Source organism: Clarias gariepinus, chromosome 28 (genome assembly GCF_024256425.1).
Source record: "Clarias gariepinus isolate MV-2021 ecotype Netherlands chromosome 28, CGAR_prim_01v2, whole genome shotgun sequence".
Lineage (NCBI taxonomy): Eukaryota > Metazoa > Chordata > Actinopteri > Siluriformes > Clariidae > Clarias > Clarias gariepinus.
In genome coordinates this window covers 16,316,027-16,342,343 of record NC_071127.1, presented here as the reverse complement: position 1 = coordinate 16,342,343, position 26,317 = coordinate 16,316,027, and the positions used below count along the sequence as shown (strand labels likewise).

Sequence of the window (26,317 nt, the reverse complement as noted above, 5' to 3'; positions counted from 1 at the left end):
AAGTACTCCCAGACTTTTAAACGGTCAATGATAAAATAGTGAATGCAGCACAGCTATACTATGATGATTGACATTTCATGAATCAATTAAACTGTTTCAATTTAACATTTACCAAACATGTCAAGTGTGAACACACAATCCTTTATATCAATTTACAATTAATCACACACGTTCTACAACACGCATTCATTACCTATAAACTCCAACAGCTTCTTTAGATGTTTTCTTAATGTGTCTGAACCTCATTGCCATTGGCAACTCTGTGCTGGTTGCACGTCTAAAAGATTTTTTTGAAAAAAAAGAAAGATTTATTTATTGCACAAAGGAAAACTGTTTAAGCTAAACACAAGATGGATTTAGATAACATGGTCAGAAAAAAAAAAAAAAAAAAATGTGTGTATATATATATATATATATATATATATATATATATATATATATATATATATATATATATATCGACCTGCTGCATTTGAGCTTGACATCGTCTTCATCTTCATCACAAGGCCTGCTCTCAGGAAGCTGGCGGTGTTGGGAGGCCAAGAAGTTGAACATATCAAACGTGTTTTTCCTGCAGGAGAGGAAACAAGTGTTAGCAACTTTTAGACTTTTAAAGTCCACATCTCGGCTACAGTAATGACAGACAAGGGTGGTCCACATGGACCCTAATCTGTATAAAATCATTTCTTTTCAGCAAAGGAAATACAAACTTGCCTATGGTAATGAAGTTATTTTAAGTTTCTCGAGAATCCTGCACCAAAAGTGACTGAGCTAGCTAGTTGTGACCAATCATAGCTTTGCTAGTTAGTATCTAGAGTCCACTTGAATGCTGTATAGTCATATGGGACTAAACCGGAATGACTCATCTATTGGTTTACTCTCAAGCTTATGATCAATTATTTCTCATGCTGTGACAGAATTTTTCTTTAATGCCTTACCACAGTGCAAATTTCCCATTGTCAAAAGAATATGCCAGATTTCCCCTAGTTATAAAATACCATTGCCACTCTGTTGTTAGAAACCTGGGGCCGTAATTATGAAAACTCTTGGTGCAGAGTGACAAAATTCTAAGACACTTCTTAGAACTGTGGGGGTTTCTTAAGAGTTCTTCTTTAAGGTAAAGAGTAGATCCTTAAAAGATAATAGTTATTCATTAAACAGACATCTTAAGAACTCCTAAGGTAAAAATCACGTTAGGAGATTCTTAATTCAAGACTTGGCCCCAAATTTTGATTAAATAATCACTATTATTTCTGACGTGTCTAAATACTGTCAGCCAAAAAAAACAACAACATAGAATTTAAAAAATAGCGTATGATGTATAGAATACTGTATTGATTTAATATTATTAATATAATATAATCATAATATTATAATGTATATCACTAAAGTATATAACGTATAGCATTAAAATATTTATAAGTATTTCTTTTCCTGAAGCATGTATAAATTTTTTTGGGCTGACTCAATATTATTTTGCAGTTTCAGACAGGTTGTGTATACATAGAATCCTGGCAAAACTGTATAAACACACATGTATATATAAATATAACTGATTCACTGGTTCATACCGTGTATAGACTTCGACACGAGCACAGCCGCTTGGGTTTATCGGTAACTCTTCCTCAGCTTTTTCTTGTTGGTGGAAACGGAAGCGATGATTGTAGCACCGCGAGGCCCCCTGCAGCTGCTCCAGCAAGAACTGCACAGCATTGTGAACCACACCCAGTACTCTGGCCCCACTCATCCTGCCCATAGGCAGCTGTTCAAGCCTGTAGTTTGTCCGCGCCTCTTGGACACCATCCACCACTGCCTTCCAAGCCACTGGAAGAGTTCAGGGAACAGAAAACAGCAAAACAACTAACTCTGATGTTTTTAATTCTTTAGGCTACAATCTACACGAGTGTTTGTTTACACTAAAAGACACTAGAGATTCACTATCTTACCCTCTATGCTATCTGCCTCCACACTGAAGCCATCGTCACTGGTAATTTTAAACATCAAATGACGCTTATACTGACTAGACTGCCCATCTTGGTTGTTCTTAAATGGCGGTGAAGAATCATCGTCTGAACTCAATTCTGAAATTAAATGGAAAGGTTTTATTATTCAAAAATACCCAAGAATAAATATATTACAAAACCAAACTGTTTTGCTACTACCTGAACAAGGGCACCAGTCGGACAAGTCACTGTTTTGGGAGCTGACCCATGCTTGATTTGTGTCATGGCTTCTTCCGTTTTCCTGTCGTTCACAGGGATCACCTTCCTTTGGAATACTTCTTTAAAAAAAAAAACAAACGGACTAAAGTGAGTCCAGCGACTTCGGTCAAACTGTACTTTTAAAAGTGTTTCTAAATGAATAGCAAACCTTTTGATTTCAGATTCTTTGGCTTCGTTACTCTTTGGTTCACAAAGATTTTCAACTTCTGAACGTTTAAAATGCAGCACCTCCTTAATGGTTGGGGCTTTAATGCGGACTCTGGCTGATCTACAACCGACAAAAGACATAATGATTGGTATGTTTTTTAGCACCAAAACACATTTGACTTCTTGGCAATAGTTTGACTAACCTGTTCAGCTCATCCTGAGAGTTCAGAACTGTTGGCTCTGTGAAGGTGGCCTGTTTAAAACCAGTTCGTTCTGATAATGACGACACCCTTTTGACCCTGACCTGAGGCCTTGAATTAGAGAGAATGTTGGTCTTAGGCTGGTTTTGCAATTCTGGAACCTGTTTAACTGCACAAGGAGACTCAGAAGACTGTAGCTTATTATGGACCGAGTAGACCTGGCAGGGGGATGGGCTCAGCACACTAGGGTTTGCCATGTCCCTGTGGCTTGCCATGGCTCTCTCGAGTATTGCCTGTGCATCCTCCCCTTGGTTTGGTATACCTGGCACGGACACATTCTTTAGCTTCACGCCACCAGTTTCTCTTATAGGTACACTGCCGCTGTTCGATTGTACTGGTGAAGGTTTCTGAGCAATCCTGCTGATCAAGTATTTAGTTGCGGGTGCGGCACCATTAGTGAACGATACCACACGTGTGGTTGGAACTTGGCTGGAACTTGCCTGTGGTACTTGGGTCACCATGACAGGTCTTTGAACAAGGTTATGATTGTGGATGATCTTAGCAATCTCGCTGATGTGGCTATAAGACGATGAATTAGCACTAGGTGTCAGGTAACTATTGGTCTTGGGGTCTTTTATTAAAATTTGACCAGTGCGGTTGACAAGTAAAACTTGCGGGCTAGTCGAAGTACTAGACACGCTTGTTTTTGCAGAGGTAGGAAAACGGATGACAAGAGGTCGACCCTTTGTTGCATCCTTGAGCTGAGACTCCAGACCATTTAAAACAACTGGAGAAGTAGTGACCAAGCGGCTTCTTTGTGGAAAAACTGAGAAAGCATGTGAAGTGGAGACAGTGCTAAGATTTATAGATTGAGGCAATGACACAACAGAAGGTACAGCCATGCTGACTACTCTGTGTTGCACAACAGGCTGTGGGATGACAAAATGTCTATGTGGGGCCTGCCCAGAAGTGATGATTCTCACTTTTCCAACATTGCTCAAAGGAGGTTTTTCTGGAAGGACAATCTGCTCTGGTGCTTTCTTATGGCTGACTGAGTCAGGTTTATTCATCATGCCTCCATCTTGAGCAGAGCACGCATCACCACTAGCTGAATCCAGCACCACCTCATTCAAGTGAGCAAGTGGCTCAGTGTCCATTAGAACGTCAAGTCTGCTTGAGTCAAAGACAGGAGATGATGACGCCACATCTAGTGCATCTGCCTCGGGTGTCTGCTGCATCACTGGGACCACTGAATCAGTCATCGATGTACCTTCTTTCAGCGTGAATCTATCAACAATGGAGTTGACAATTACATCATCACTCTTCTGCATGACACAAGCTGATCCCTGAAATTTCTCTAACATGTTTGGTTCATCGCTCATATGGACAGACTCGGTCATATAAGACCCACTAGAACAAACTAAATTGCTTCCCACTGAAGCAGTGTCCTTGGATGTGTCCTGACTGTGATAGCTATTTGCTACATCCTGAGTATTGTCCTCTCCACTGCCTTCACCAGCATCACTTTCTGAATTGTTGTCTGCGCCGTCCAACTGAGAGATCGACTGCAAGGTAGGGAGGTGCGTTAACCCAGTCTGTGCAGAATCCTTAGCAGAATCGCAGACCACTACTGTGCGAGAGAAATTAAAATAATGATCAGAACTTTCATCATTTGACCCATGCTCAAGTCCCTGCTCGGCCATTTCTGCCCCATTTCCATGCTGACCAAAGTGCAAAGCCACATTCTCATTAAGCAAAGCTTCATCGAATTCAAGTTTTTCGTTCAGCACAGAGGCAACGGCTACATCTGCATCAGGATCGAACGGCGTAGAGAGCAACTCATGGTCTGAAGAAAGAGTCGCCGTATCACCATCGTTCATAACTGCCATCATAGAGATGCCCTCCTCCGGCATCCCAGCAGCGTATTCAGGCTCTAAAGAACTTGAAAAATCTTGAGGCACCTCTGCGGACTCTTTTGGCGTTATCTTCAAATGCTGTTGAATCTTTGGAGAGTGACATGGTGACAAGACGAATGTCGAAGGAGGGCTCGCAACTGAACCTTGCCGAGGGGAGTATGCTGAAGTAGCACCAGAGGGAGAGGAAGGAGGGCGGCCCCTGCGGCGAGGTGATGGAGAATTCATGGAGTTTTCATGCGCCCCAAGTGGAGAGATAGGTGAGCTAAATGGGAGTGATCTAGGGAGTAGACCACCACCTGGACACAATTTCGTCGGCCCGGTGGGGGATGTATGGGGAGGTGAAGCATTTCGGCTGCGTAAAGAAATCCTTCTTGACCGGCGAGTCTCGTCAAGATCATTGATGGTCAGGATGTGATGGGAAGAAGAATCTGCAATCCCTAAGGATCGGAAAAGATGTTTTTATTTAAAAGTATACAGGTAAAATGTTTACTTTATTTTTATTTTTGGAAGGAACAGACACCTGGTGATGGCAACGGCTTGAAAGTCCCACCAGCTGGTCTCCTGCTGTGTGGGTGCCCAGGCGTTTTAGATCCTGTTCCTGAGTCTGGTTTGGAGTTGGGAGATGGTGTGCTAGGAGTGAGCTGCATGGCAAGATCATCCTCTGTAGTGTCCATATCTAAGAAACATATTTAGATACAGACCTGATGTCAGCTTTTGATTTTATCACAAATTGAAGAGCTTCACCAGATCTACACAACAGCAGGAAAACATTGCTGTTTTGAATCTTTTTTTTTTCTAAGTTGAGAGTTGATCTTGATCAAGGATTGTATTTTCAGGAAAATAATACTTAACTTGTCCTGGAGCGCAAGCCATCTATATGTATATCATACTGCATATCAAACTGCATTATAATGCAGGCTTGACATCATCGAAATGGTTTTAACTGATTTCAGATTGGATTCATAGAGTTATCATTTAGCAGAAGTCTAATCGTCAAGACTTTCCACAGGAAGACACTAATACTTAATTTTTTATGAAATACAGCCCTATTTATGAGCATATCATTATGAGAGGTCACTTAAAGAGTAGACCATTTTTCAGTGACTTCATGACCCAACAGTCCCAATAACACCTTTATGATACATGTGTGAGGAATTAACATGACTGAATACAAGTACCAGACTTTAAGGGATAAACTGGATTATATATCCTGATGACCCACTTATTTGATTCCCAAACTGAAAAAAAACCTTTGCGAAAATGGAGCGCCAACTTAACTTCAATTATAGACTTATCAATATACAGTCCTTATAATATGAACACTAATCTTTAAGATGCATGACAGAAGACCATAAACCAAAATATGACAATTTAATGCAATTCAGTTTTACTTGTGCAGTAATAGGTAAAGAGATGGTGTTCTAATGCCTGGCATGTGTCTGACAGGTTGGATGTCATAATTGGAGGGAGTAAGGGGATGCCAGAGCAATCTATAGGCTTTCTGCTGATAGAGCAAGGATTTGTTATTAGCAGTGATTAATTGAACCAATTAAACAAATATATGTGGAAGTCAGATGGAAGCCATTAGTGCATTTGCAGTAATCACTTATGAGGTAAAGACCATTAAAGGTATTTTATTGATATTGTTAGTGATGGACAAACATAAAAGTGACCATGATTATGGAGTGGAGGGAAAATGATCAATGGTTTTCTCAGTTACTTAAAATCACCTTTCGCTGCAAGTCATTTGGGGGTACGAGTCTACCAGCTTTGCTTTCATCTAGAGCTTAACTATTTGCCCATTCTTCTCTGCAAAATAGCTCAAGTCTAGTTACAGATCCTCAATTGGATTTAGTTCTGGACTTTGACTGAGCCATTCTAACACGTATATGCTTTAATCTAAACCATTCTATTGTAGCTTTGGCTCTATGTTTAGGGACAAGGCATTTGCATTTAGGCTAAAAAGTTATATTTTGGTCTCATCTGACCAGAGCACCTTTTTCCACGTTTGCCGTGTCCGCTACATGGCTTGTTGCAAACTGTAAACGTGACAACTTTTTGCAACACCTTCATAAAGGCCAGATTTGTGGAGTGCACGACTAATAGTCGTCCTGTTGACAGATTCTCCCACCCAAGCTGTGGATCTCTGCAGCTACTCCACAGTTACCATGGGCCTCTTGGCTGCTTCTCTGATTCGTGTTCTCCTTGCCAGGCCTGTCACAGTTTATACAGCCATGTCTTGTGTGGCCATCTCTTTCTGTTTTTAAATGGTGGATTAAACAGGTACTTAAAAGCTCAAAGCTTGGAATATTTTTTATAACCTGATCCTGCTTTAAACTACCTGCTTCATGATGCTGTTTGTTCACTAATGTTCTCTAACAAAACTTTAAGGGCTTCACAGAACAGCTGTATTTATACTGAGATTAAATTGCACACTCTATTTACTAATTTGGTGACTTCTGAAGCCAGTTGGTTCCACTGGATTTTAGTTAGGGATACCAGAGTAAAGGGAGAAATTCTAATTCACATCAGACTTTTTAGCCACTTTGTGTTGATTTATCACATAAAATCCCAATAAAATACATTTACATTGTAATTGTATTGCGGCAAAATGTGGAAAAGGGATCAGGTTGAGATGAGTCTAGAGAGGTGGAGGGATGCACTGGAGAGAGGAGGTATAAAGATCACTAGGAGCAAGATGGAGTACAGAGGCAGGGAAGGTAGGCAAGTTTAAATATTGAGGGTCAACTGTCCAAAGCAATGTGAAGTGTGGTAGAGAAGTGAAGAAAAAGAGTACAGGCAAGGTGGAATGGGGAGCGAAGAGTAGCAGGAGAGATCTGTGACCAAAACGTACACAGCAAGAATGAAAGGAAAAGTTTACAGGACAGTAGTGAGACCAGCAATGTCATACAATTTAGAGAGATTAGTTAGTGCGGCTGACAAAAAGACAGGAAGGAGACCTGGAGGTGGCACTGCTGAAGATGCTACTATTCGCTTTGCGATGGACAAAGAATAGACAGAATTAGGAATGAGTATATTAGAGGGACAATGCATGCAAGACAGTTTGGGAAAAAAGTTAGAGGCAATTAAGGTAGGGATGAAGGGTTTATTGGGAGATATGAAGCTGACGGGCAGGAGAAAAAGATGAGGTATATGGACGTGGTGGGGGACGACATGTGATTGCATTTATCACACTTAGCTACCATGGTTTATAATTATTGCCATTGATTGTACTAACCATTTAGGAGCATTAACAGTGTTCTAGATACAGGGGAAGTGTATTTTATTACATGGAATTAAAAGTCACATATGTCTGCAAACCGTCTTCAGTGAAAGCAAATGAAAGCAAAAAAGAAGATCATTTCGCCATGTCGCTGATATTTTATGAAGTCACATAATGCAGTCCAAAGGTTTAAGGGTGGCAAATAATCAAATAGTCTTTATCTTTGTCAGTAGCAATTATGCCTGTTTCTCTCGGATTCTCTACAGTGCTTAAATAGTGTCACAAAAGCAGCTATACAAATTAAAAAAATAAATGTTACATACTGATTTACATTTAGTCCTTAAAATAATTAAATTAAACCAATTAAATTTGATTAAATAATTAAATTTGTATGCATTTTTTAGACACTTTCAGAGATTCAGATGAGTGCAAATAAAAAATATTTGAGATAAGAAAAAAAAAAAAAAAAAAAAAAACATCCACATTTCCTGCTTGATGTCCTTTCTCCCATTTTTGTCTTGGCCAGGGCGAAAACAAGCTAATTAGAATTCTTCCCGTATTGTGACCTCATACAAGAGCTCTTTGTTCTATGGCTGGGCGTGGCCCTGCAGTAGCTCCTTTACATAAACACTGAAACAGGGTTCGGAGGAGGAGTGAAGCGAAGTTTAAAGTGAGAAAAATTTATTTATTAGCTGGAGCAATAAGAGAACCTTTGAGGGAGGGGAATCCCTCTGTAAAAGAAGACCTATGTTTAATTTGTTAAAGGAACAGCAAAGTATAAAACCTTTAAAATTATTTTACCTTCATGTGATTTTGGACTGTGTGCAATAGTGCAGTTCTCTTCCTGGTTTTGCCCCAGATGTGGCACTTTCCTTGGTGATAATGGTTGTACTTCCATCACTCTGCAGGTGTACTTGCATGGCTTTCGTGGGTCGATTGTGCTCCAGTACCACCGAGCGCACCTTAAAAAAAAATATATATAAATTTGATACCAATGACCTTTGATTAGCACTGCTAATTTTCAAGCAGCATCTCACCAAAGCAGTGCAATCGTCTGGAGATACATCAGATAAACATTTTAAAATAAAAAAAGTCAGGCTACACTGTATATAAATATATGGTAAGGGTAATTTTTAGTTCAGACCATAGACATGTTTTTTTACACTCGTGCCTTTATTATCATAAACAGATCTGCTCTCCTTGTTTATAATTACAGGTAGTCCCTGACATATGATCAAGCTTCGTTCTGGGAGTATGCTCGTAAGTAGGATTTGCTCGTAAGTCTGACAAACAAGGCTTATACACCTTTGACACAAACAGTGTATACAATATACCAGGTTTGGTGCTCTAATTGGTTCCACAATATACTCTGGTGAGCCTGCGCCTTTAAATCGTGAGGGGAAATCCTGGTGACGCAGCAACCTCGTTTAAAGGCAGCCTGGGAAAACGTCTCAAAGCTGCACAGCATTACAAGATAGACCTTTTCCAGCATCGTGCTGCAGGACTAACTTAATTTTTTACACGTTAACGTACACACTGAAAATATTGTATATAATTGTAAATATAGGTATCTGGTGTCTATTTTTTGTACAATACGCTGAAAGTGAGCTATTTCTATGATTTGTTCATATCTTCGAAGGTTTGTAGAGCCGCGGTCCGTTCGTATCCGCGGAAATTCACGATTCGAATGTTCATAGGTTGGGGAATTTGCATTGTTAAAGAATACAAAAATACAAACAATGTTGCGAAATATTACTCACTGGTAACCCACAGGAAACAATCTTCCTGCATTTGAAGACAACTCTGTCAGCACACCCAGTGTGTGTATCTGTAAAGAGCCTATTGCATAAGAGAGAGAGAGAGAAAATAAAAATCTAAATAAGATTACGATATTTGCAGGTAGTTCGGAAAAAAAACTAATGCACTTAAGTTGAAACTAATACAGCGCATTAATGTACTCACATCAGGGTAAGTGGTACATGATTTAGCACTTTCTCATTTACATTAAAAGTCTTATTGGCTTACATACCAATCATAACATTAATGGAATCTGGTTCCAAGCCTGTTAGGAACTTTCTTCGAAGGTTAATGCCTTCAAAATCCACATAGACTCGTCTGAGCACCTCGAATCCATTCATCACCTGGAAAAGAGGAAGTCGCCATTTTTCATTCACAGAACGTATTGTACGATTACAGAGTTTTTGAAGAGACGTGAACAACACAGACCTTGTTGCTGATGAGGTCGCGGTGTTTGTAACAGTAGACTTTCTTATCGCTCTGAAAGACACAGTGGCTGGCTCGAGCGCACATGAAGTGGTAATTACTCTGACAGGAGGAGAGACAGCAGCCCACCGTCGCCCCGGGCTGACTGCATCGCTCACAGCGCTGCGAAGAAACAAGAGAATAAATCAAGTACAGATGATGATGCAGATGCGCGTCTGCTTCAACCACTTGGCTCCGAGTGAAAAATTAACTTGTTCTTACCAGGAAACGTCCTCTGGCTACAGCGCTGTGCACGTGCACCAACGCGCCTCTGACTTCTTGCACCTCAGCAGACCAGATACAGCAGTTCACATGAGCCCACTCATTCTGGCCCAGGTACAGCAGCCTTCCTGCTTCCTATGAAAGCAGTTATTAAAAGACAGCTGCATTAAAAAAAACACACACAAAAAAAGGTATAAATAATACATAATAATGAAAATAATATTCGCTTACAGTGGGTTTGGCGTCACCCTGCTGCTGACAAAGGGAACAATGTCTTTTATCTACACCCAACTGACTAATGCTCAGAGGATCTGTAATTCGATGAAAGACAAAGACATGTCATTAGATACTCTATAACAATCTTGTGCTCTGACATGCTTTATTCAAACCGAGCCACAACTCATGTAAATCACCTTGTGTTTAACACTGGCACTAAAGGTAATTTCTAGTGGAGTTACTGTGACACATGAAGCTCTAAAGTTTGTATCGAGCAGAAGGGGGCATGTCCAATCCAAATGAAACATCGGTTTCCTGTGAGTCACGTGACCAACGACAAAACGAGGCCTCGAGTTTCCCGGAATCACTTGACTGAATTATTACACAGGAGATATTTTTTTTCTTAAATTAGTAATTAAAGATTTTTTTTTCTTTTTTTTCATTTTAGGATTCAAGAATGTTAGTTAGTCACATACATGGTTGCACAAATACAACAGTAGTAAAATACGACAGCACCAAACTTCATACTTTTACAGACAGATTATTAAAAACAAAAAAAAACAATAATTTAAAATAAGAATAAAAGAATACATAGATACAAGGCTACAATATAAACTATATACTACATTATATATTATAAATTTTAATTAGAAACAATATAAATTAAATACTATAGAAATTATACAGAATAAAAGTTTTAAAGTCATAAAGTGACTAACATTACAATATTTCAAATGAATCTTTCGATGACGATTACCCACAATTACGCTGTGCAAAAGAGAGAAAAGCCATTTGTGTTGTGATTACGCTCACGTCAAAACAAAAAGCGCATGCGTAATACATGATACTCTGTACTCGTGAACCAAGACTTGTTCGTTTTTCAAGTCAAAATTACTTGCAATCCGAGGTTTCACTGTATTCTGTTTAAAGATTTCGAACAGTGGCTTGTTACTTAATATTAGTATTATACTAATTAGTTTTATATTTAAAAAAAGAATTTTTTTCTCCATTTTAGATCTTCAGTCAATTTTCAAAGATTCAGAAATGTTGATTATGTGCATAAACATTACCTTGAACAGTGGATTTTCAAACACACACACACACAATGATGAATGCAACATTACAGTCCTTGTACCTGCATGTCAGTATTAATTGTGCTGCTTGCGATTTAGTTGCTACACAAAATCTGTCCACTAGATGGCAGTACAATGATCCCTTGCATGAAGCGTCATGAAATGAACCCTTGGGTGAAAATATTGGCTCGACACCTAAATAAGGCTTCACCTCACCATCACTAATAATTTTAATGGCAATAAAAATAAATAAATAAATAAAATAAAAGACCCCATGATTTTTACCTTTTCCTTGTGCTTTCAGATGAAGGTTTTCTTGGTTCTCCTTCGCCATGGCATGGTCGTGCTCCTTCAACCACTGGGCATAACTGTGCTCTTCAGATGGGGGGATTATCGCCTCCGGGAGCATACCACTGTGAAACCAAACAAAAGGCAACATTTTATGTTAAAGTCTGCCATTGGCACCTTGATGATCCAAAAATTTTAAAAATGAGATTTTTTTTTTTTATGTCATTAATCTTAGTTTCCTTTTTTTCTTTTTTTAATAAATCAAAGAACTTGACAGTTTTTTTTTTTTTTTTACTTTTAATACATTTACTTATTATAAAATCTATAGAAAAGAAAGGAATATCTTTATTGTCATTTGAGCATGTGGTACAGCCAATGCAATTGGGTGCTTCAACACATTACGCGGGATACAGAATGTAACATTTACACTCTTACGCAAGAAGCAGTTACAAAGCTTATGTGTTACCTTAAGCTCGACCTAATACACCCATGAAAACCCCATTAAAATTTGTTCAGTAGTTTCGCAAAAACTCATGGATATTGCAATATATGCAAATAGTTGCATATAATCATTGCACATTACCAATTATAATATTACCTCAAAAGTATCAAAAAACTGCTTAGACAATAAACTGTGCAATACTTTAACTCATTCCTTTATTTCAAGTCATCATACTAACAGAATGCTGCAATGATCCATGACTATACATAATCTGTTACGTGTTACATTGCTGAGGACAGCAGCCTCACACACACACCCCACACAAGCATCTTTTGCTTATTGCTTTTTTTTTTGTGCCCAAGACTTTTGCACAGTAAAGTAAATAAGTAAAACAGCTGTTAGGTTTTACTGAGCTTGCTAAAGAATATGAGTTCTTCTGGTAACTTTAGCCCTATTCGGACGGGACTAGTTTTGCAAACGATGTTTGAGTTTGATTTTTTTTTTCAGACGACGTCTGTCATTTCATGTATGCATTCGGACTGGACTAACATCTCCGCGTTTATTACGGAGCTAGGAGTGTCTGTTTTTACACGTGGGCACTGCACAAGATAACATGTCCACATCTACATCCATAACTGGTGCTAAACTTGAATACCGGCACATAGTGATAGTACGGTAGCTCACGTTGACCAAAACACAAAAGAAAACGCATTTTGAAAAAAAAAAATATGTTTATAACAAAAACAAACATAAGATTATTAATCTCATTTCTTTTCAAATGTTAATAAAATTGGTAGCAAAAACTTTTTTTTTTGTTGTCTCCCAGCAGAGCGTTTGGCTTTTTTCAAGAAAAAATTTATAAAACTAGCTAAAAAAAACAACAAATTTATCTATTTATCTAAGACACATTAAAGAAAGCAAATACCTCGGAAACTCTTTCAGTGCAGGCTTCCACGCTTTAGGGTCCTGACTGTCGAACCAAGTAAAAGTTTGCTCCAGTAACTGTAAAAACAATCAGAAGAAACTGATTACTGGCTTTTTGTCACACATAAAAAGCTTCATAGCGAAAAGCTTTTAAATTATTACGGCAGCACGAGGTCGTTAAATCTGATTATAATAAATATTTGTATACAAGCTGGTTTACTTTTATATATAAAGCTCTGGCTTGGCCGGTGGGCCTCTGATCTTCTGGAAGGGATTCTTCTTGCTGTAGCTGGTTTACCAGGACGGCCACCACGTCCTCGTGAAATGCTTTCTGTCGGGACAAAATACAAGCATTTAGACATACGTTAGATGACGTAAACGGAAATAGTGCAAAAGAACAGCCCACAGTCAAAAATAAATAAATTCTACCTCGTAAAAAGTCATTAGTTTCTCTTAATTCAACAGACGGCGCTGTAAATTTTTTTAAAACACGCTTATGAGGGTGCGATTAAATTCCATGCCAACAAAGGTATGGGCACATCTAGTTCCTTAATATAAGATCCATGTTTTGTTTTTTTTGCCTATTTCCAGATATATTTAACTAACTTTTAATTGTCTTATTTACCTGGAAGATCATTTTGCTTATTTTAAGCCTTAAGCTTCAGCAATAAGCAAACAATTAGTGCGAAATGCCTGAAAAAAGGATTATACATCATTTCTTTAATTGTTTATTGATTATTGTTTATTTTCTTATATTTTTTTTTTAAAGAATACAATTAAGAGACTAAATTAAAATTTCACTTGATATAAAATTTTTATGTAGTGAAGCTGTTGACCTAGATTAGATTAACGGACTCACCAACGATGTATACAAGCCGTCTTCAAGCTTTCTCTTTACAGCATGAAGATCACAGACCACCTTCCTTGTCTTCATGACGTCAGCATCAGGCCAGGATTCACACTGGGTCAGATATCACACACGCATTTATAAAAACTATTTAACACTCCAAAAGTTCAACAGACAAAAAAACAACTAAAAACTTTTCAGCGAATGTTTCCAATACTAAAATGTGACGACACAATCGGAGCTAAATCTAATCATTATAAGACACACACTAACAAGTACTTTCTCTCCTAAAACCTACCACTGTCATCATGGATCTCAAATCAAGAACTTTGGCACACAATATAACAAGAATATAACAAGAGAGGAGAATATAACAAGAGAGGAAATTGTGCGTTTCTTTTTCATTTTTATAAATAAATCTGTAGCCTCTACAAATAGTCCCCGACTTAAGAACAAATCCAACTTACGAACGGAGATTGCTCGTAAGTCGGACAAATTGAATCTTATACATCTTTGACACGCATCTACAATGTAAAGCACTACAATCCGCTCGATGTCAAATGCTACAGTGTTGTCTCTGCGCCTTTAAGTCGCGAGGGGAATCGCCGGATGCCATTTTGTCTCAGAGCTGTTTTCCACTGTATTGGACTGTGACCTCCGTCTCAAAGTTAGGATTATTCACCATCAGGACATCTTTACACAACAGACATTTTCTATCATCGTGCTCCTGGGTTGATTCATTAAAACCGGTGAGGCCAACTCATGTCTCCCGCACCCCCACACAATATACCGAAATTTACACATTTTATACATTCACATACACGCTGCATATAATTGTAAACATTGGTATCTGGTGCACTGTAGTGTCTATATTTTTTATACAATACACATGAGCTTCTTCTGCAATTTCTTCGCATCTACGAATGTCTGTAGAACTGCGACTACCTGTACTTTGGAAACTAATGTCTTAAGCTACTAAGGACAAAAAAAAAAAAAGAAAAAAGAAAGTAGTAAAGAATTAGAAATTTACCTCTGAGCATTTGTGAAGGTGGCATGTGGTCAGGGAGCTCATCAAACCCATCATGATCTTCTCTAATCCACTGCGCAGTGCACTTTGCACCACCTCCTGCCAGCCACTGGGGAAGTTTTTACTGCAGGCTGCGCAGGAAAACACCAAACTTTTCCCTCGCAACCTCTTCAGGATCTCATGCAAGTCATCTGATTGATAATTAAGAAAGAAAAAGAAGAAAATAAAATGGTAGAAGCGCACTTAGATTTGATCGACACATTATAAAGAAATGAAAAGCTTCCTGGATTAACAAACCGTGTGTGATCAGAATTTGTTGGTTTACAACATGATGCTCAGTACCGATATCACATGATAAACACTAATTTAATGAAGTGTAACGTTCCACTGGGTGTAAAACGTAAGCAGGTTTGCCTCGTTATCTCTATTACATCGCTTTGTTTCGAAGACATTAACTAACGTGCAAAACCGACCCAACATCCTGGGACCACAACTTTGTAAGTCTTAAAAATATGTCTCGATGTGAATTCAATTAATTTATTAAAGGAACTTTAAAACTGAACCTAACTGTGGATCCCGTTGTCGTTGATCATGTTACTCTGGCAACCAATCAGTCTCTCAGGATCATTGTAAAGCCCTAGCGAGCACCTTAACCTTTCGCGTTGACAGTCATAAAAATGTGATCGACATTTACCGAAGAATTCATGCGCAGTACATAAAAAAAGTTTCTTATCAGGGTAAAAGAATTACAGTCGAATAAAATATGTTTGATGGACAGAAGGGTTCTACACGATGAGGAACACTATGGTGAATTTTTTCCCAATAGTAAAAATCTGTGTGTAGCTTTCGAGCGTCCTCTTCTGCATCTTGCGTTTCTTATTGAGACATTGATAAGAAAACCTTCTACCTTGATGGTTTCCACTAAGTGCATTAGTGTAGCAGGGGGATTATATAAAGAAATAAAAGGTGTTTTTTTTCGTCTGCGTTCTGTTATGCTGCACAATAAAAAGTCCCGGTTTGGCTCAAACATGGAACGTACTCTTACTCGAATAACACGTTTCCAGACGCACAAAGACACTAACCCGTGAGTCCCTCACACTTGGGGTGCACCCAGTGGGCACAGCGAGCGCACTGCATCATCTTCTTGTCAAATTCGTGCTCAGGATAGCACTTGAGACACACTGTGCAGAAGTTTCCTGAAAATTAGGAATGAAAAAAAATTAGGAAAATGAAAAGTGTTACCATAATACAAAAAACAAACAAACAAAAAAAAACACAACACAAAACAAAAAAAACAAGCACTTCAAAATAGGAATGTTTGATATTGGGTTGGGTTCATAGAGCAGTACCTTGCTTGTGGAGGTTACTGCAGTCAGGGCAGAGATCCAGCTCATGATTCCAAGATGTGCAGGATTTCCCTGGGGTCACCCCACAGCTTTTGCACCGTATACACAACATGCACACCTGCACAGACAATTCACGTCATATTCACACACAAACAATTCGAGGTGAGGTGGCAGTGCTTTTTGAAACACACCCAGTGGTTTGTTAAGTTTCCCAACACGATAGTCTTCAGGAAAGAAAGTTAATTTACACCATTCTGGAATAATGTTTTTGTGTTTTATTAGTCTTTTTAAGAAGGAGAGGATAGGGAAAAACCCGACATTTAACGTAAATAAAAAACTGTCGCATTAAAGCATGGTACTCGTCCTTAAGTCCGATTTGATCTTAAGTCTGACAAAGTGGGTCTTGTACGCCTTTGGTACGAAAATACAATGTAAAGCATACCAATCCATTTTACTAAATCTCTGTCCCCTTTACCCACACTGCCATCATGTGGCCAACAACCATAATCGCGTCTGAGAAAATGTGGAATGTAACAGTGTTGTCTCTGTGCTTTTAAATCGCGAGAGGAATCCCGGATGCTAATTAGTCTCAGAGCTGTTTTCCACTGTATTGGCCTGTAAACTCTGTCTTGTTGAGGATTTTCAGAACACACTAAAATGTTGTATAGAATTGTAAATATTGGTATCTGGTGCACTGCAGTGTCTTTTTTTTTTTTTTGTACAATACCCATGAGCTACTTCCGCGATTGAGCAGGAAGTGGAACTGTGGAAATTTTGTAACTTGAAATGTTTGTAAGTCAGGGACTACCTGTATATGATCGCCGTGGTATAAGCCGAATATCACCACCTCAGACCATGCTGTTATAAGGTATTATTACACAAGTACTGGTCTGTTATGTTTTTCTTTCCATACATACAAAAAACTGCGCACGAACACACCTGCACTGAGAAAGAGCGGCGACTTACCCAAGATGTATTACACTTCACAGGTTTGGGATACGTCGGGCCTAGGCATGATGGGTGGTAGCAGTAAAAGCATCTTTTGCACTGTAAAACCGGCTAGAGAAGGAGGAAAAAAAAAAATAATCTAAATGGCACTCAAACACAAAGTAACAACAAATGGCCTTTCACTCCAGTTACATGCAGCGAAATATAAAATCAGCATAAAACGATGTGCGTACCTTCCCCTGTTTGCCCTTACAACCACAGACGTGGCAGAATTTGCAGCGTTTACAACACCAGTTTTGCTTGGTATCGTTCTGCGGACGGTCGTCTACTGGAAGGCAGAAGCGGTGGAACGGCTCACAGCACATCTGACAAAATATCATCTGAAAGACGAGATAAATAACTTAAACACAGGCTCGGTTGTAATTTCTCACATACAGTCATGTACAGAATTTTTTTTTCACAGATGAATAAAAAAAGAAATAAACAGCATGAGAGTCATTAAAAAAAAATTTCCTTTTTGGACCTGGCGTTTAATTAAAATCTTTAAACCAATGATTATGCTTAATTTCCTCGCTACTTCGACACCCGATCATTAACTCCTTTTTTTCTTAATCCCCAACAGCTTTAAATATAAGAACATATAATAAAATATATGCTGTACATCACTGCAAACCAAAAAAGAAAATAAAAACAAAGTTAATCAAGGTGAACTTTATGCGCCACAGTGTTACACAGTCTTACATCGTGATGGCCTTTACTAGCACACAGCAGACACAACCACTCCGCTGTGATTGGAACGGACGCGAGGACACTCAGCCCCCCCATCGCCCAGACATTCTCAATGTTGCAGTCCTCCTATATTGTAAAAGAAAAAAAAAAGTGAGAGAGTTACACATAGTAGATATGAGCCCTATAGTCACCGTATTAGCACTGCAATTGTTCACTTTATCTCTAAGTACCGTGATGTTATAATTATGTCGATTTGATTCATTACCATCAGGACAGCTTTACAGGACAGACATTTTCTATCATCGTGCTCCCTGACTAATTAATTAAAACCGATGAGGCCTGTACTACCTGTATAGGGGAATGGCAATGTTTTAACCTCCCTGCAGGCAAAGATAAATAAATAAATAAAATAAAATTTTATTTTTAGAAGAACTGACGTGTGGAAAATCTATGCAGCGATACACAGGTTATCACACGAATTGAGATACAAAACAGAATAGATTTTTACCTCCATCTCTACCTACCCGTAACTATAATTTATGAGGACATTATAACAGGGTTTTGTTATTTAGTTTTTAAATTTATTTTGTTTTCCAGTTTTCTAACTTTATTTTCTCTTTAATTACTTTGTTTTTGAATTTATTTTGTTTTTTCGAATTTATTTTGTTTTCTGTTTTACTTTATTTTCTGTTTTGTTACTTAGTTTTTTTTTCTTTTTGAAGTTGTTTTGTTTTCTGTTTTACTTTGTTTTCCCTTTTGTTACTTTGTTTTTTAATTTATTTTGTTTTCGGTTTTACTTTATTTTCTTTGTTTTACCTTTAGTTATTTTGTTTTCAAATTGATTTTGTGTTCAGTTTTATTTAGTTTTTGAATGAATTTCCCCCCCTTTTGTAACTTTTTCCCCCCGTTAAGTTACCTTGTTTTTCCGTTTAGATTACCTTGTTTTTCCATTAAGTTACCTTGTTTTTCCGTTATGGTACCTTGTTTTTTTTCGTTTTATTACTTTGTTTTTATATTTCTTTTGTTTTCGGTTATGTTATTTTGTTTTCGATTTTATTTTGCCACCATAAACAACACAACACACTTGCCTCATAGACGACTCTCAGACTGAGGTTGAAAGACTCACCTTAAAGTCGACCCTGATTTTGTGCGCTGGCTCTTGTGCTTGTCGTTCCCGGTGCGCAAAGCCTCTGGCCACTGTGGCCAGGACGCTGGGTGCCGTGTGCTCCACAGAGCTCTGGGAATGAGGAACACAGGGGTCAGTAAGAGGTTGCTCCAGAGCTCCCCCCTTCACAACCCCCGTTGCTCTACGGGCCTCTTCTTCTTGTGCTTTTTTCTCATCAGGCTGGGAGGAAGGCACCGGGACAGGCACCGAAGACACTTCAGCGGCTCGCACCGTGCTAAGTGGTAGTCTATGTAGCCGCAGCTGGAACTTGAGCCTGAGCTTTACAGATGGACTTCCTGTCGCTGAGCGCTCCGGGGCCTGTGAGGTAGGGCAGCTCTGGAGCTGGGAGAGTGGGAGAGCGAGGGGAGAGGAGGGGGAGGAGGTGGGGAGCATTATAGCAGAACTGCATCATGACAACTGCAGCATAGAGGAAGAGGACGAGGAAGAGAACGAGGAAAAGGAGCAGGAGCGAGGAGAAGATGACGACTAGTACCCTCTCAGAAGGCAAGCAAGAAGGAGAAAAGGGCACAGAGGTAGTGCTGTTCATAACACACGCCAAGATTACATTTCTTTTGACTCAGGATTGTTAGAGTGAGGCTGTGTAAAGGGGAAAAATCTCAAACTAAAATATTCTACATGATGGAAGGTTTAAGGATGTCTGACCAATCACATCCGTGTTATATCATCTTGTTATATCCTCCTCCATTCTTTTGGGATGGCTTTCCACCATATGCTGGAGCGTTCCTGTTGGGATAACCGAGCTCGGGCGCTGATGTTGGGACGTTCGGGAACGTACCAGCTCCTCATCATCATCAAACGGTTTTCAGTGGGGCGGAGCTCAGTCAACACACTCCAGATCTTCTGTTCCAAGCTTCACACATGGCAGGTCTTACTGGTGAAGCTCGTGTCATGCCGGAACAGATTCGGGTCTCTTGGTTCTAGTAAAGGGAGATTGTAAAGCAAACCTACGCAATCGAAAGCTTCCACCTTTGTGGCAACACTTTGGGAGTAATGCTGGTCAGGTGACTTTTAAGCAACTTCTTACCGAAGGAGTTAATGACTGTAAGGCTGAGCACATCAGAAAAAATTAAACTGAATAAGCGTCGTTCAAGTTAAACCGGGACTTTTGATTGAGCAGAATAACTACTCTACACCCAGAGTTTCACATGGATGCTTGGAGACAGTTTTCTCAGACTGCGTGACAGATTCATGTCTGAAACCCTGGCCTCCCAGAAACTCCTATACTGGTTCAAGAAGTCAGGACTGTAGAGGGGGGGAGGTCAGAGTTCCTGTAACGTGCAAGTGGTGCTGATTAATGATCGTGTGAACAGTTCCCACAGACAGATGCGGTTTTAACGCACACTGGCGACGACAGGTTATCCGTCGTTTTCCCAGGCTCGGGCATTCCACTCGCTGAATGTTCTGCAGGGTGCTCCTTTTACTGTGACTAAAAGTCTCATCATCATCATCTCATCAATGTCGATCGTTTTTACACTTTCACTCAGAAAAAGTTTCATCATCAAGTCCCTTATTTGAATTTAATGACCCTTATTAATTTTAAGAGAGAATATCAGAGAATATCCAAAATCCATAATCAAAATCAATGTGTAATGCTAAGATAAGACAAAAAAAAAAAAGCTAAGCTAAGCTCTATCGTCTGTCCCAAATAGTGACAGAAATTCGGTTTCAATAATTTACACACAGCAAATGAAAACATTGCACAAAAATGTCAATTTTTTTACTGTTCAAAGCGGTTATTGCACGAGGATTATTTCGGGATTTATTACTAGGATTGTTTCCAAACAAACATGCATAACTAAAAATTACGATGTGAAGGTAACACCGAAATAAAACTTTATTTGAATATATATATATATATATATATATATATATATACACTGTATAAATACCTTATTAATTCGTCGCCGCCCCCACAGTCCTCTCGGGACGCCGGGCCTTCGCGGTTTCACTGCCTCGTCTTGAACATCAGGATTTACACCAGCATCTATTAGACAAAGCGAGGCGAACGTTAAATGTAGTACATGTTACCTCAAAGGATGAGAAATTTTCAGACATTTTAACAAGTGAATGAATGAATATCGATTTAAAGTTTTTATTTAAAGTGAGTTACAAATGCATAACAACGAAAGTATTTCTGAATATGCAAAAGTTATTCGATGAAATACATAGGAAAGAAATATTATTGATAAAAGCTAAAAAGAGAAAGACGCAAGCAAAACAGTAACCGATTTCTTTAAATAAGAGACAACGCGGCATGGACGCTTAAATCAAATTAAAGTTACACAGGGCAGCAACCAACACCTCGGTTCTGCCCGAATAATGCAAATTTTGAGACTACCCTTTATACATGTAGATAAAAGTATCTATTGCACAGCTGTACAGTATGTATCTCATCTTATTTATAAAAATAATTCTAATGAGCTTAAAAAAACTGAAATAAAAAAAAGAACAAAAATCAACTGGTATAAGAACTAACCAGCGACACAAAACCTACTTCAACAAGCACTATTAACATTTTACCAAGTGCTACCTTGTTTTTCAAACTGTGTGGCCAAAAGTATGTGGACACTTGACGATCACACCTACATAATCTTTCTGCACATCCCCTTTTCCAAAACCAAGGGCACTTACCACCTTTTTATTATTATTTTTTTGGCAACTCCAAGAGTCTCCTTTCCTTCAGGAAGGTTTTCCACTAGAATTTGAAGCATTTACTGAGGCGTCAAAATGAGAAATTCCTAAAAAGTGTTCACCAAGGCGAAGGTCTGGGCACAGGTCCAAGTAACCAGCGATCCTCTACAGTCGTGGCCAAAGGTTTTGAGAATTACATAAATATTGGAAATTGGAAAAGTTGCTGCTTAAGTTTTTATAATAGCAATTTGCATATACACCAGAATGTTATGAAGAGTGATCAGATGAATTGCATAGTCCTTCTTTGCCATGAAAATTAACTTAATCCCAAAAAAACCTTTCCTCTGCATTTCATTGCTGTCATTAAAGGACCTGCTGAGATCTTTTCAGTAATCGTCTTGTTAACTCAGGTGATCATTATGTCAGGCTGATTGGGTTAGAATGGCAGACTTGACATGTTAAAAGGAGGGTGATGCTTGAAATCATTGTTCTTCCATTGTTAACCATGGTGACCTGCAAAGAAACGCGTGCAGCCATCATTGCGTTGCATGCGCATCTGCACGCACAGAGAGGCAAAGACTTTTGGAAGATGGCCTGGTGTCAAGAAGGGCAGCAAAGAAGCCACTTTTCTCCAAAAAAAAAAAAAAAAAAAAAAACATCAGGGACAGATTGATCTTCTGCAGAAAGTATGGTGAATGGACTGCTGAGGGCTGGGGCAAAGTCGTATTCTCCGATGAAGCCTCATTTCGATTGTTTGGGGCATCTGGAAAAAGGCTTGTCCTGAGAAGAAAAGGTGAGCGCTACCATCAGTCCTGCGTCATGCCAGCAGTAAAGCATCCTGAGACCATTCATGTGTGGGGTTGCTTCTCATCCAAGGGAGTGGGCTCACTTACAATTTTGCCCAAAAACACAGCCATGAATAAATAATGGTACCAAAACACCCTCCAACAGCAACTTCTTTCAACAATCCAACAACAGTTTGGTGAACAACAATGCATTTTCCAGCACGATGGAGCACCGTGCCATAAGGCAAAAGTAATAACTAAGTGACTTGGGGACCAAAACGTTGAAATTTTGGGTCCATGGCCTGGAAATTCCCCAGATCTTAATTCCATTGAGAACTTGTGGTCAATCCTCAAGAGGCGACAAAAACCCACTAATTCTGACAAAATCCAAGAAGTGATTATGAAAGAATGGGTTGCTATCAGTCAGGATTTGGCCCAGAAGTTGATTGAGAGCCCAGTCGAATTGCAGAGGTCCTGAAAAAGAAGGGCCAACACTGCAAATACTGACTTGCATAAATGTCATATAATTGTCGATAAAAGCGTTTGAAATGTATGAAGTGCTTGTAATTATATTTCAGTACATCACAGAAACAAAGATCTATAAGCAGTTTAGCAGCAAACTTGGTGAAAACTAATATTTGTGTCATTCTCAAAACTTTGGGCCAAGACTGAACAATCCTCGTCTTTATGGTTGCAAGGTTTGTGCACATGGGCGTTGTCATGCTGGAAGAGGATGAGGAAAGGACCTCCAGAGGACACACCCTTCCACTGCTCCAGGGGACATTGATAGCATTGATGACCTTAGGCAAGTGTGCAAGTTGTTCTTGTGTTGCTTCCAGATGCAGATTGGAAAACAATGGCGAACAGGACTTATGTGCTTCAGCTCTACAAGTTTACACTGTCCATCTCTTCATGACTAAGTTGTTTCCTCTAGAAGTGCAACCATGGCAGAAATTTTACTAATTTTACTCACAGCATCTTGGCCAATTCTTCTCCAACAGCAATGTGCGTCTATGGAGACTGCGTGGCTAAATGATTATGACTGTACACACCTCATAGTGTGTCTGAAACGTCTACACACAATCGTGAATAAGAATTTTCATATCCTTTTAGCCATATATTGTATTTTAAAGTTTGTGAATAAGTCAGCAATACAATGAAGCTTTGTGTGCGCCACTACGCTGGAGTCTTATTGTGCAAAAAAACCAACAGAAGTACACAGTAGAGTCACTTTTTAAGCATAAAATAAGCTAGAAATCCGTTTTTATTTATTTTTTTTAAAAAACAACAATAAAAAAAATCCATTTAAGGATTCTGAATATTATTTTCCTCACTGATTTGGTGGTTACAGGCTCATTCGCAGATGAGTTACAGAGATTCCAGATCTCTCTCTCTCTCTCCTAAACACCCTTGAACTAACACTGAAGTAAAAAAAAAATCTTTAAAGTTAACTAAGTTAATCTTATATAATAGCAATATATTTATATACAATAAAATCTTGGATACAAATACATCAATTCTGTGAAACAAATACAAATAAATAATTATTTTTAAAATATTTAATACTATTAATATTCTATTTATAAAAAAAATAGTAATTTTCTTTCATAGCAAAGAGTATACAGGTAGTCCCCAACTTATAGACGAGTTCCGTTCATAAGTCGGATTTGTTCTTAAATTTGAGACAAAGTGAGTCTTATACGCCTTTGACGCGAACACACAATACACTCTAGTCTGAATCTCTGTCTCCTTTCCCCACACTGCCATCATGTGGCCAACAGCTGTAATCGCACCACAGTAAATGAATCTCACACATGCTAAATGTAAATCTCTGCACCTTTAAATCTCAAGGAGAATCCCGGAGGCCATTTTGTCTCTAAACTGTTTTTCACTGTATTGGACTGTGAACTTCTGATGGTAAATAATCCTAATTTTGGAAAATCCTCAACAAAACAGCAGGACAGCTTTATAGGACAGACGTTTTTTATCATTGTGCTTCCGAAATGATTCACTGAAACCGGTGAAAGAAACTCGTTTCTCCTGCACCCCCACACATACAACATACCGGACTTTAGAGACAATTATTTTGTATAATACACATGAGCTACGTCTACGATTTTTTTCGCATCTTGCATGTCTGTAGATCCGTGGTCCGTTTGTATCTGCGGGAATTTGTAACTAAGTCAGGGACTACCTGTATAATAATGTTATGACAAATACAACACATTTCCCGCTTGTTCAAAATGGCCACAGTTTTGTACTTAAGTGCTTGACTTGTTCAGTGGAATTTTATCCATTCTGGACATGTGTCTCTTCCAATCTAACAGGTAATACAGAAATACAAGAGAAAAATAAATCATAAACAGGATTTGCTAGAATAAGATACGGCTTTTCTAGTCTGTACGTCTGGCTTTCAATAATGAAACAGTACTAAAGTCATACCATTAGCTTTAGTACTTGGATCACTACTGCTCTGTTCCTTTGCTACGTCTTCACCAGAAGCGTCCGCGTCGGTCGAGTCAGACTCGAGCAAGTTGCTGAAGCATCGTCGTGTAACCTGGCGCTTGGGCCGCCTCCGGACGGAGCCTGGCGCGTCAGTGCTTCGGGCGTCTCCCGCGCCATCTCCCTCGCCCTCTTCCTCTCCGCCACTGTAAGAAGGGGCTTGGGCGTACATGGCCCGTCGCTTCATCTGAACTGCGAAAAACAGAATTGGTCAAGTATAAGGTCGGGGGGAGTGATTGAGGGTCGAATACAGAATAAAAGATTTTTGATATTTAATTTAAACTTTTCCAGCTTGATTGTTATAATACATTAAAGCCTGCTATAGAATGTTTTTTTTTTACAAGTTTGATACTTAGTATGCAACTGAGCTTTTAGTTTTAATGAGGATTTTTTGATAATGTTTTGTCTATCAACTCAAACTTTAGAGGCAAAAAATTGCTTATCCAGATCCTCTCGTCTTGAGACTGTTTTTACTAAATTTCCACTTCAAGTCAAAAACAAGCCGAAAAAAAAATGCAAACAGCTTTTTAAACTAAAAATATTTTTATTGACTAACAGCTAATATCAGTATTTTTAATATCTCCTAATACTCAAAACAATATTAATGGCCTAATGAATCAAAGAAACCAATTATGTTAAATGTTCACTAGAATAGTATCTAAAAATCTGAAGAGCTTAAGACATCATTATCCTGCTTTTACTGGATAAAAGCTTGCTGCAATTTTGTTGGGATTCACATTTTCCTGTGCAAAAAATGGTGAAAAAGCTTCCTGGGTTATAAGGTTCCTGAGACATTTTTTCTTAGTTTTTTTTTATATACATTTTTAGTTTAATTCCCTTCCTATTTAATTGTTTGCGTTTCTCTCTCTTTCCCTTTTTTTTGCACGCAGAACCCAAAAAAGTTCCAGCTACATGTTTTTTCTTTTCTAACACATGTAAAACTGGCTTGGAGTCAGGGAGGGGTGGGTGGTATAGGGGTTTATAAGGGGGTTATTAAATGTGGATTGAAACAATACATGTTTATTCTGTTTCTCTTTTTAAAATCAATTTTCTTTGTTGAAAAGAAAAGGATGGCATCACACAGACACAGACGACATATTTGTTTTGCTGCAGTTGGATGATTAAGGTTCGGCTTTTTATTTCATAAACGTTTTTTATTTAAACGTAATCCTTGACCCAGC

At 38.7% G+C, this 26,317-nt stretch overlaps 1 protein-coding gene across 1 annotated transcript in view; it reads right to left on the bottom strand.

The window, feature by feature from the left end:
• The window catches only part of kmt2ba (lysine (K)-specific methyltransferase 2Ba), a 50,224-nt gene that overhangs the window by 2,790 nt on the left and 21,117 nt on the right, over window positions 1-26,317 (bottom strand). Inside the window, exons 9-35 of the mRNA XM_053489949.1 lie at window positions 25,077-25,328; window positions 21,108-21,202; window positions 19,159-19,539; window positions 18,045-18,158; window positions 17,537-17,683; window positions 17,322-17,414; window positions 16,359-16,473; window positions 16,092-16,205; window positions 15,013-15,200; window positions 13,995-14,096; window positions 13,356-13,466; window positions 13,137-13,213; window positions 11,767-11,894; window positions 10,424-10,503; window positions 10,193-10,327; window positions 9,935-10,093; window positions 9,738-9,849; window positions 9,469-9,547; window positions 8,510-8,670; window positions 5,006-5,161; window positions 2,573-4,922; window positions 2,371-2,490; window positions 2,163-2,281; window positions 1,947-2,081; window positions 1,572-1,824; window positions 464-571; window positions 194-277 (exon numbers count right to left, since the gene is read on the bottom strand). Coding sequence (XP_053345924.1) covers window positions 194-277; window positions 464-571; window positions 1,572-1,824; window positions 1,947-2,081; window positions 2,163-2,281; window positions 2,371-2,490; window positions 2,573-4,922; window positions 5,006-5,161; window positions 8,510-8,670; window positions 9,469-9,547; window positions 9,738-9,849; window positions 9,935-10,093; window positions 10,193-10,327; window positions 10,424-10,503; window positions 11,767-11,894; window positions 13,137-13,213; window positions 13,356-13,466; window positions 13,995-14,096; window positions 15,013-15,200; window positions 16,092-16,205; window positions 16,359-16,473; window positions 17,322-17,414; window positions 17,537-17,683; window positions 18,045-18,158; window positions 19,159-19,539; window positions 21,108-21,202; window positions 25,077-25,328 — 5,968 coding nt within the window. The remainder of the gene's footprint in view (window positions 1-193; window positions 278-463; window positions 572-1,571; window positions 1,825-1,946; window positions 2,082-2,162; window positions 2,282-2,370; window positions 2,491-2,572; window positions 4,923-5,005; window positions 5,162-8,509; window positions 8,671-9,468; window positions 9,548-9,737; window positions 9,850-9,934; window positions 10,094-10,192; window positions 10,328-10,423; window positions 10,504-11,766; window positions 11,895-13,136; window positions 13,214-13,355; window positions 13,467-13,994; window positions 14,097-15,012; window positions 15,201-16,091; window positions 16,206-16,358; window positions 16,474-17,321; window positions 17,415-17,536; window positions 17,684-18,044; window positions 18,159-19,158; window positions 19,540-21,107; window positions 21,203-25,076; window positions 25,329-26,317) is intronic.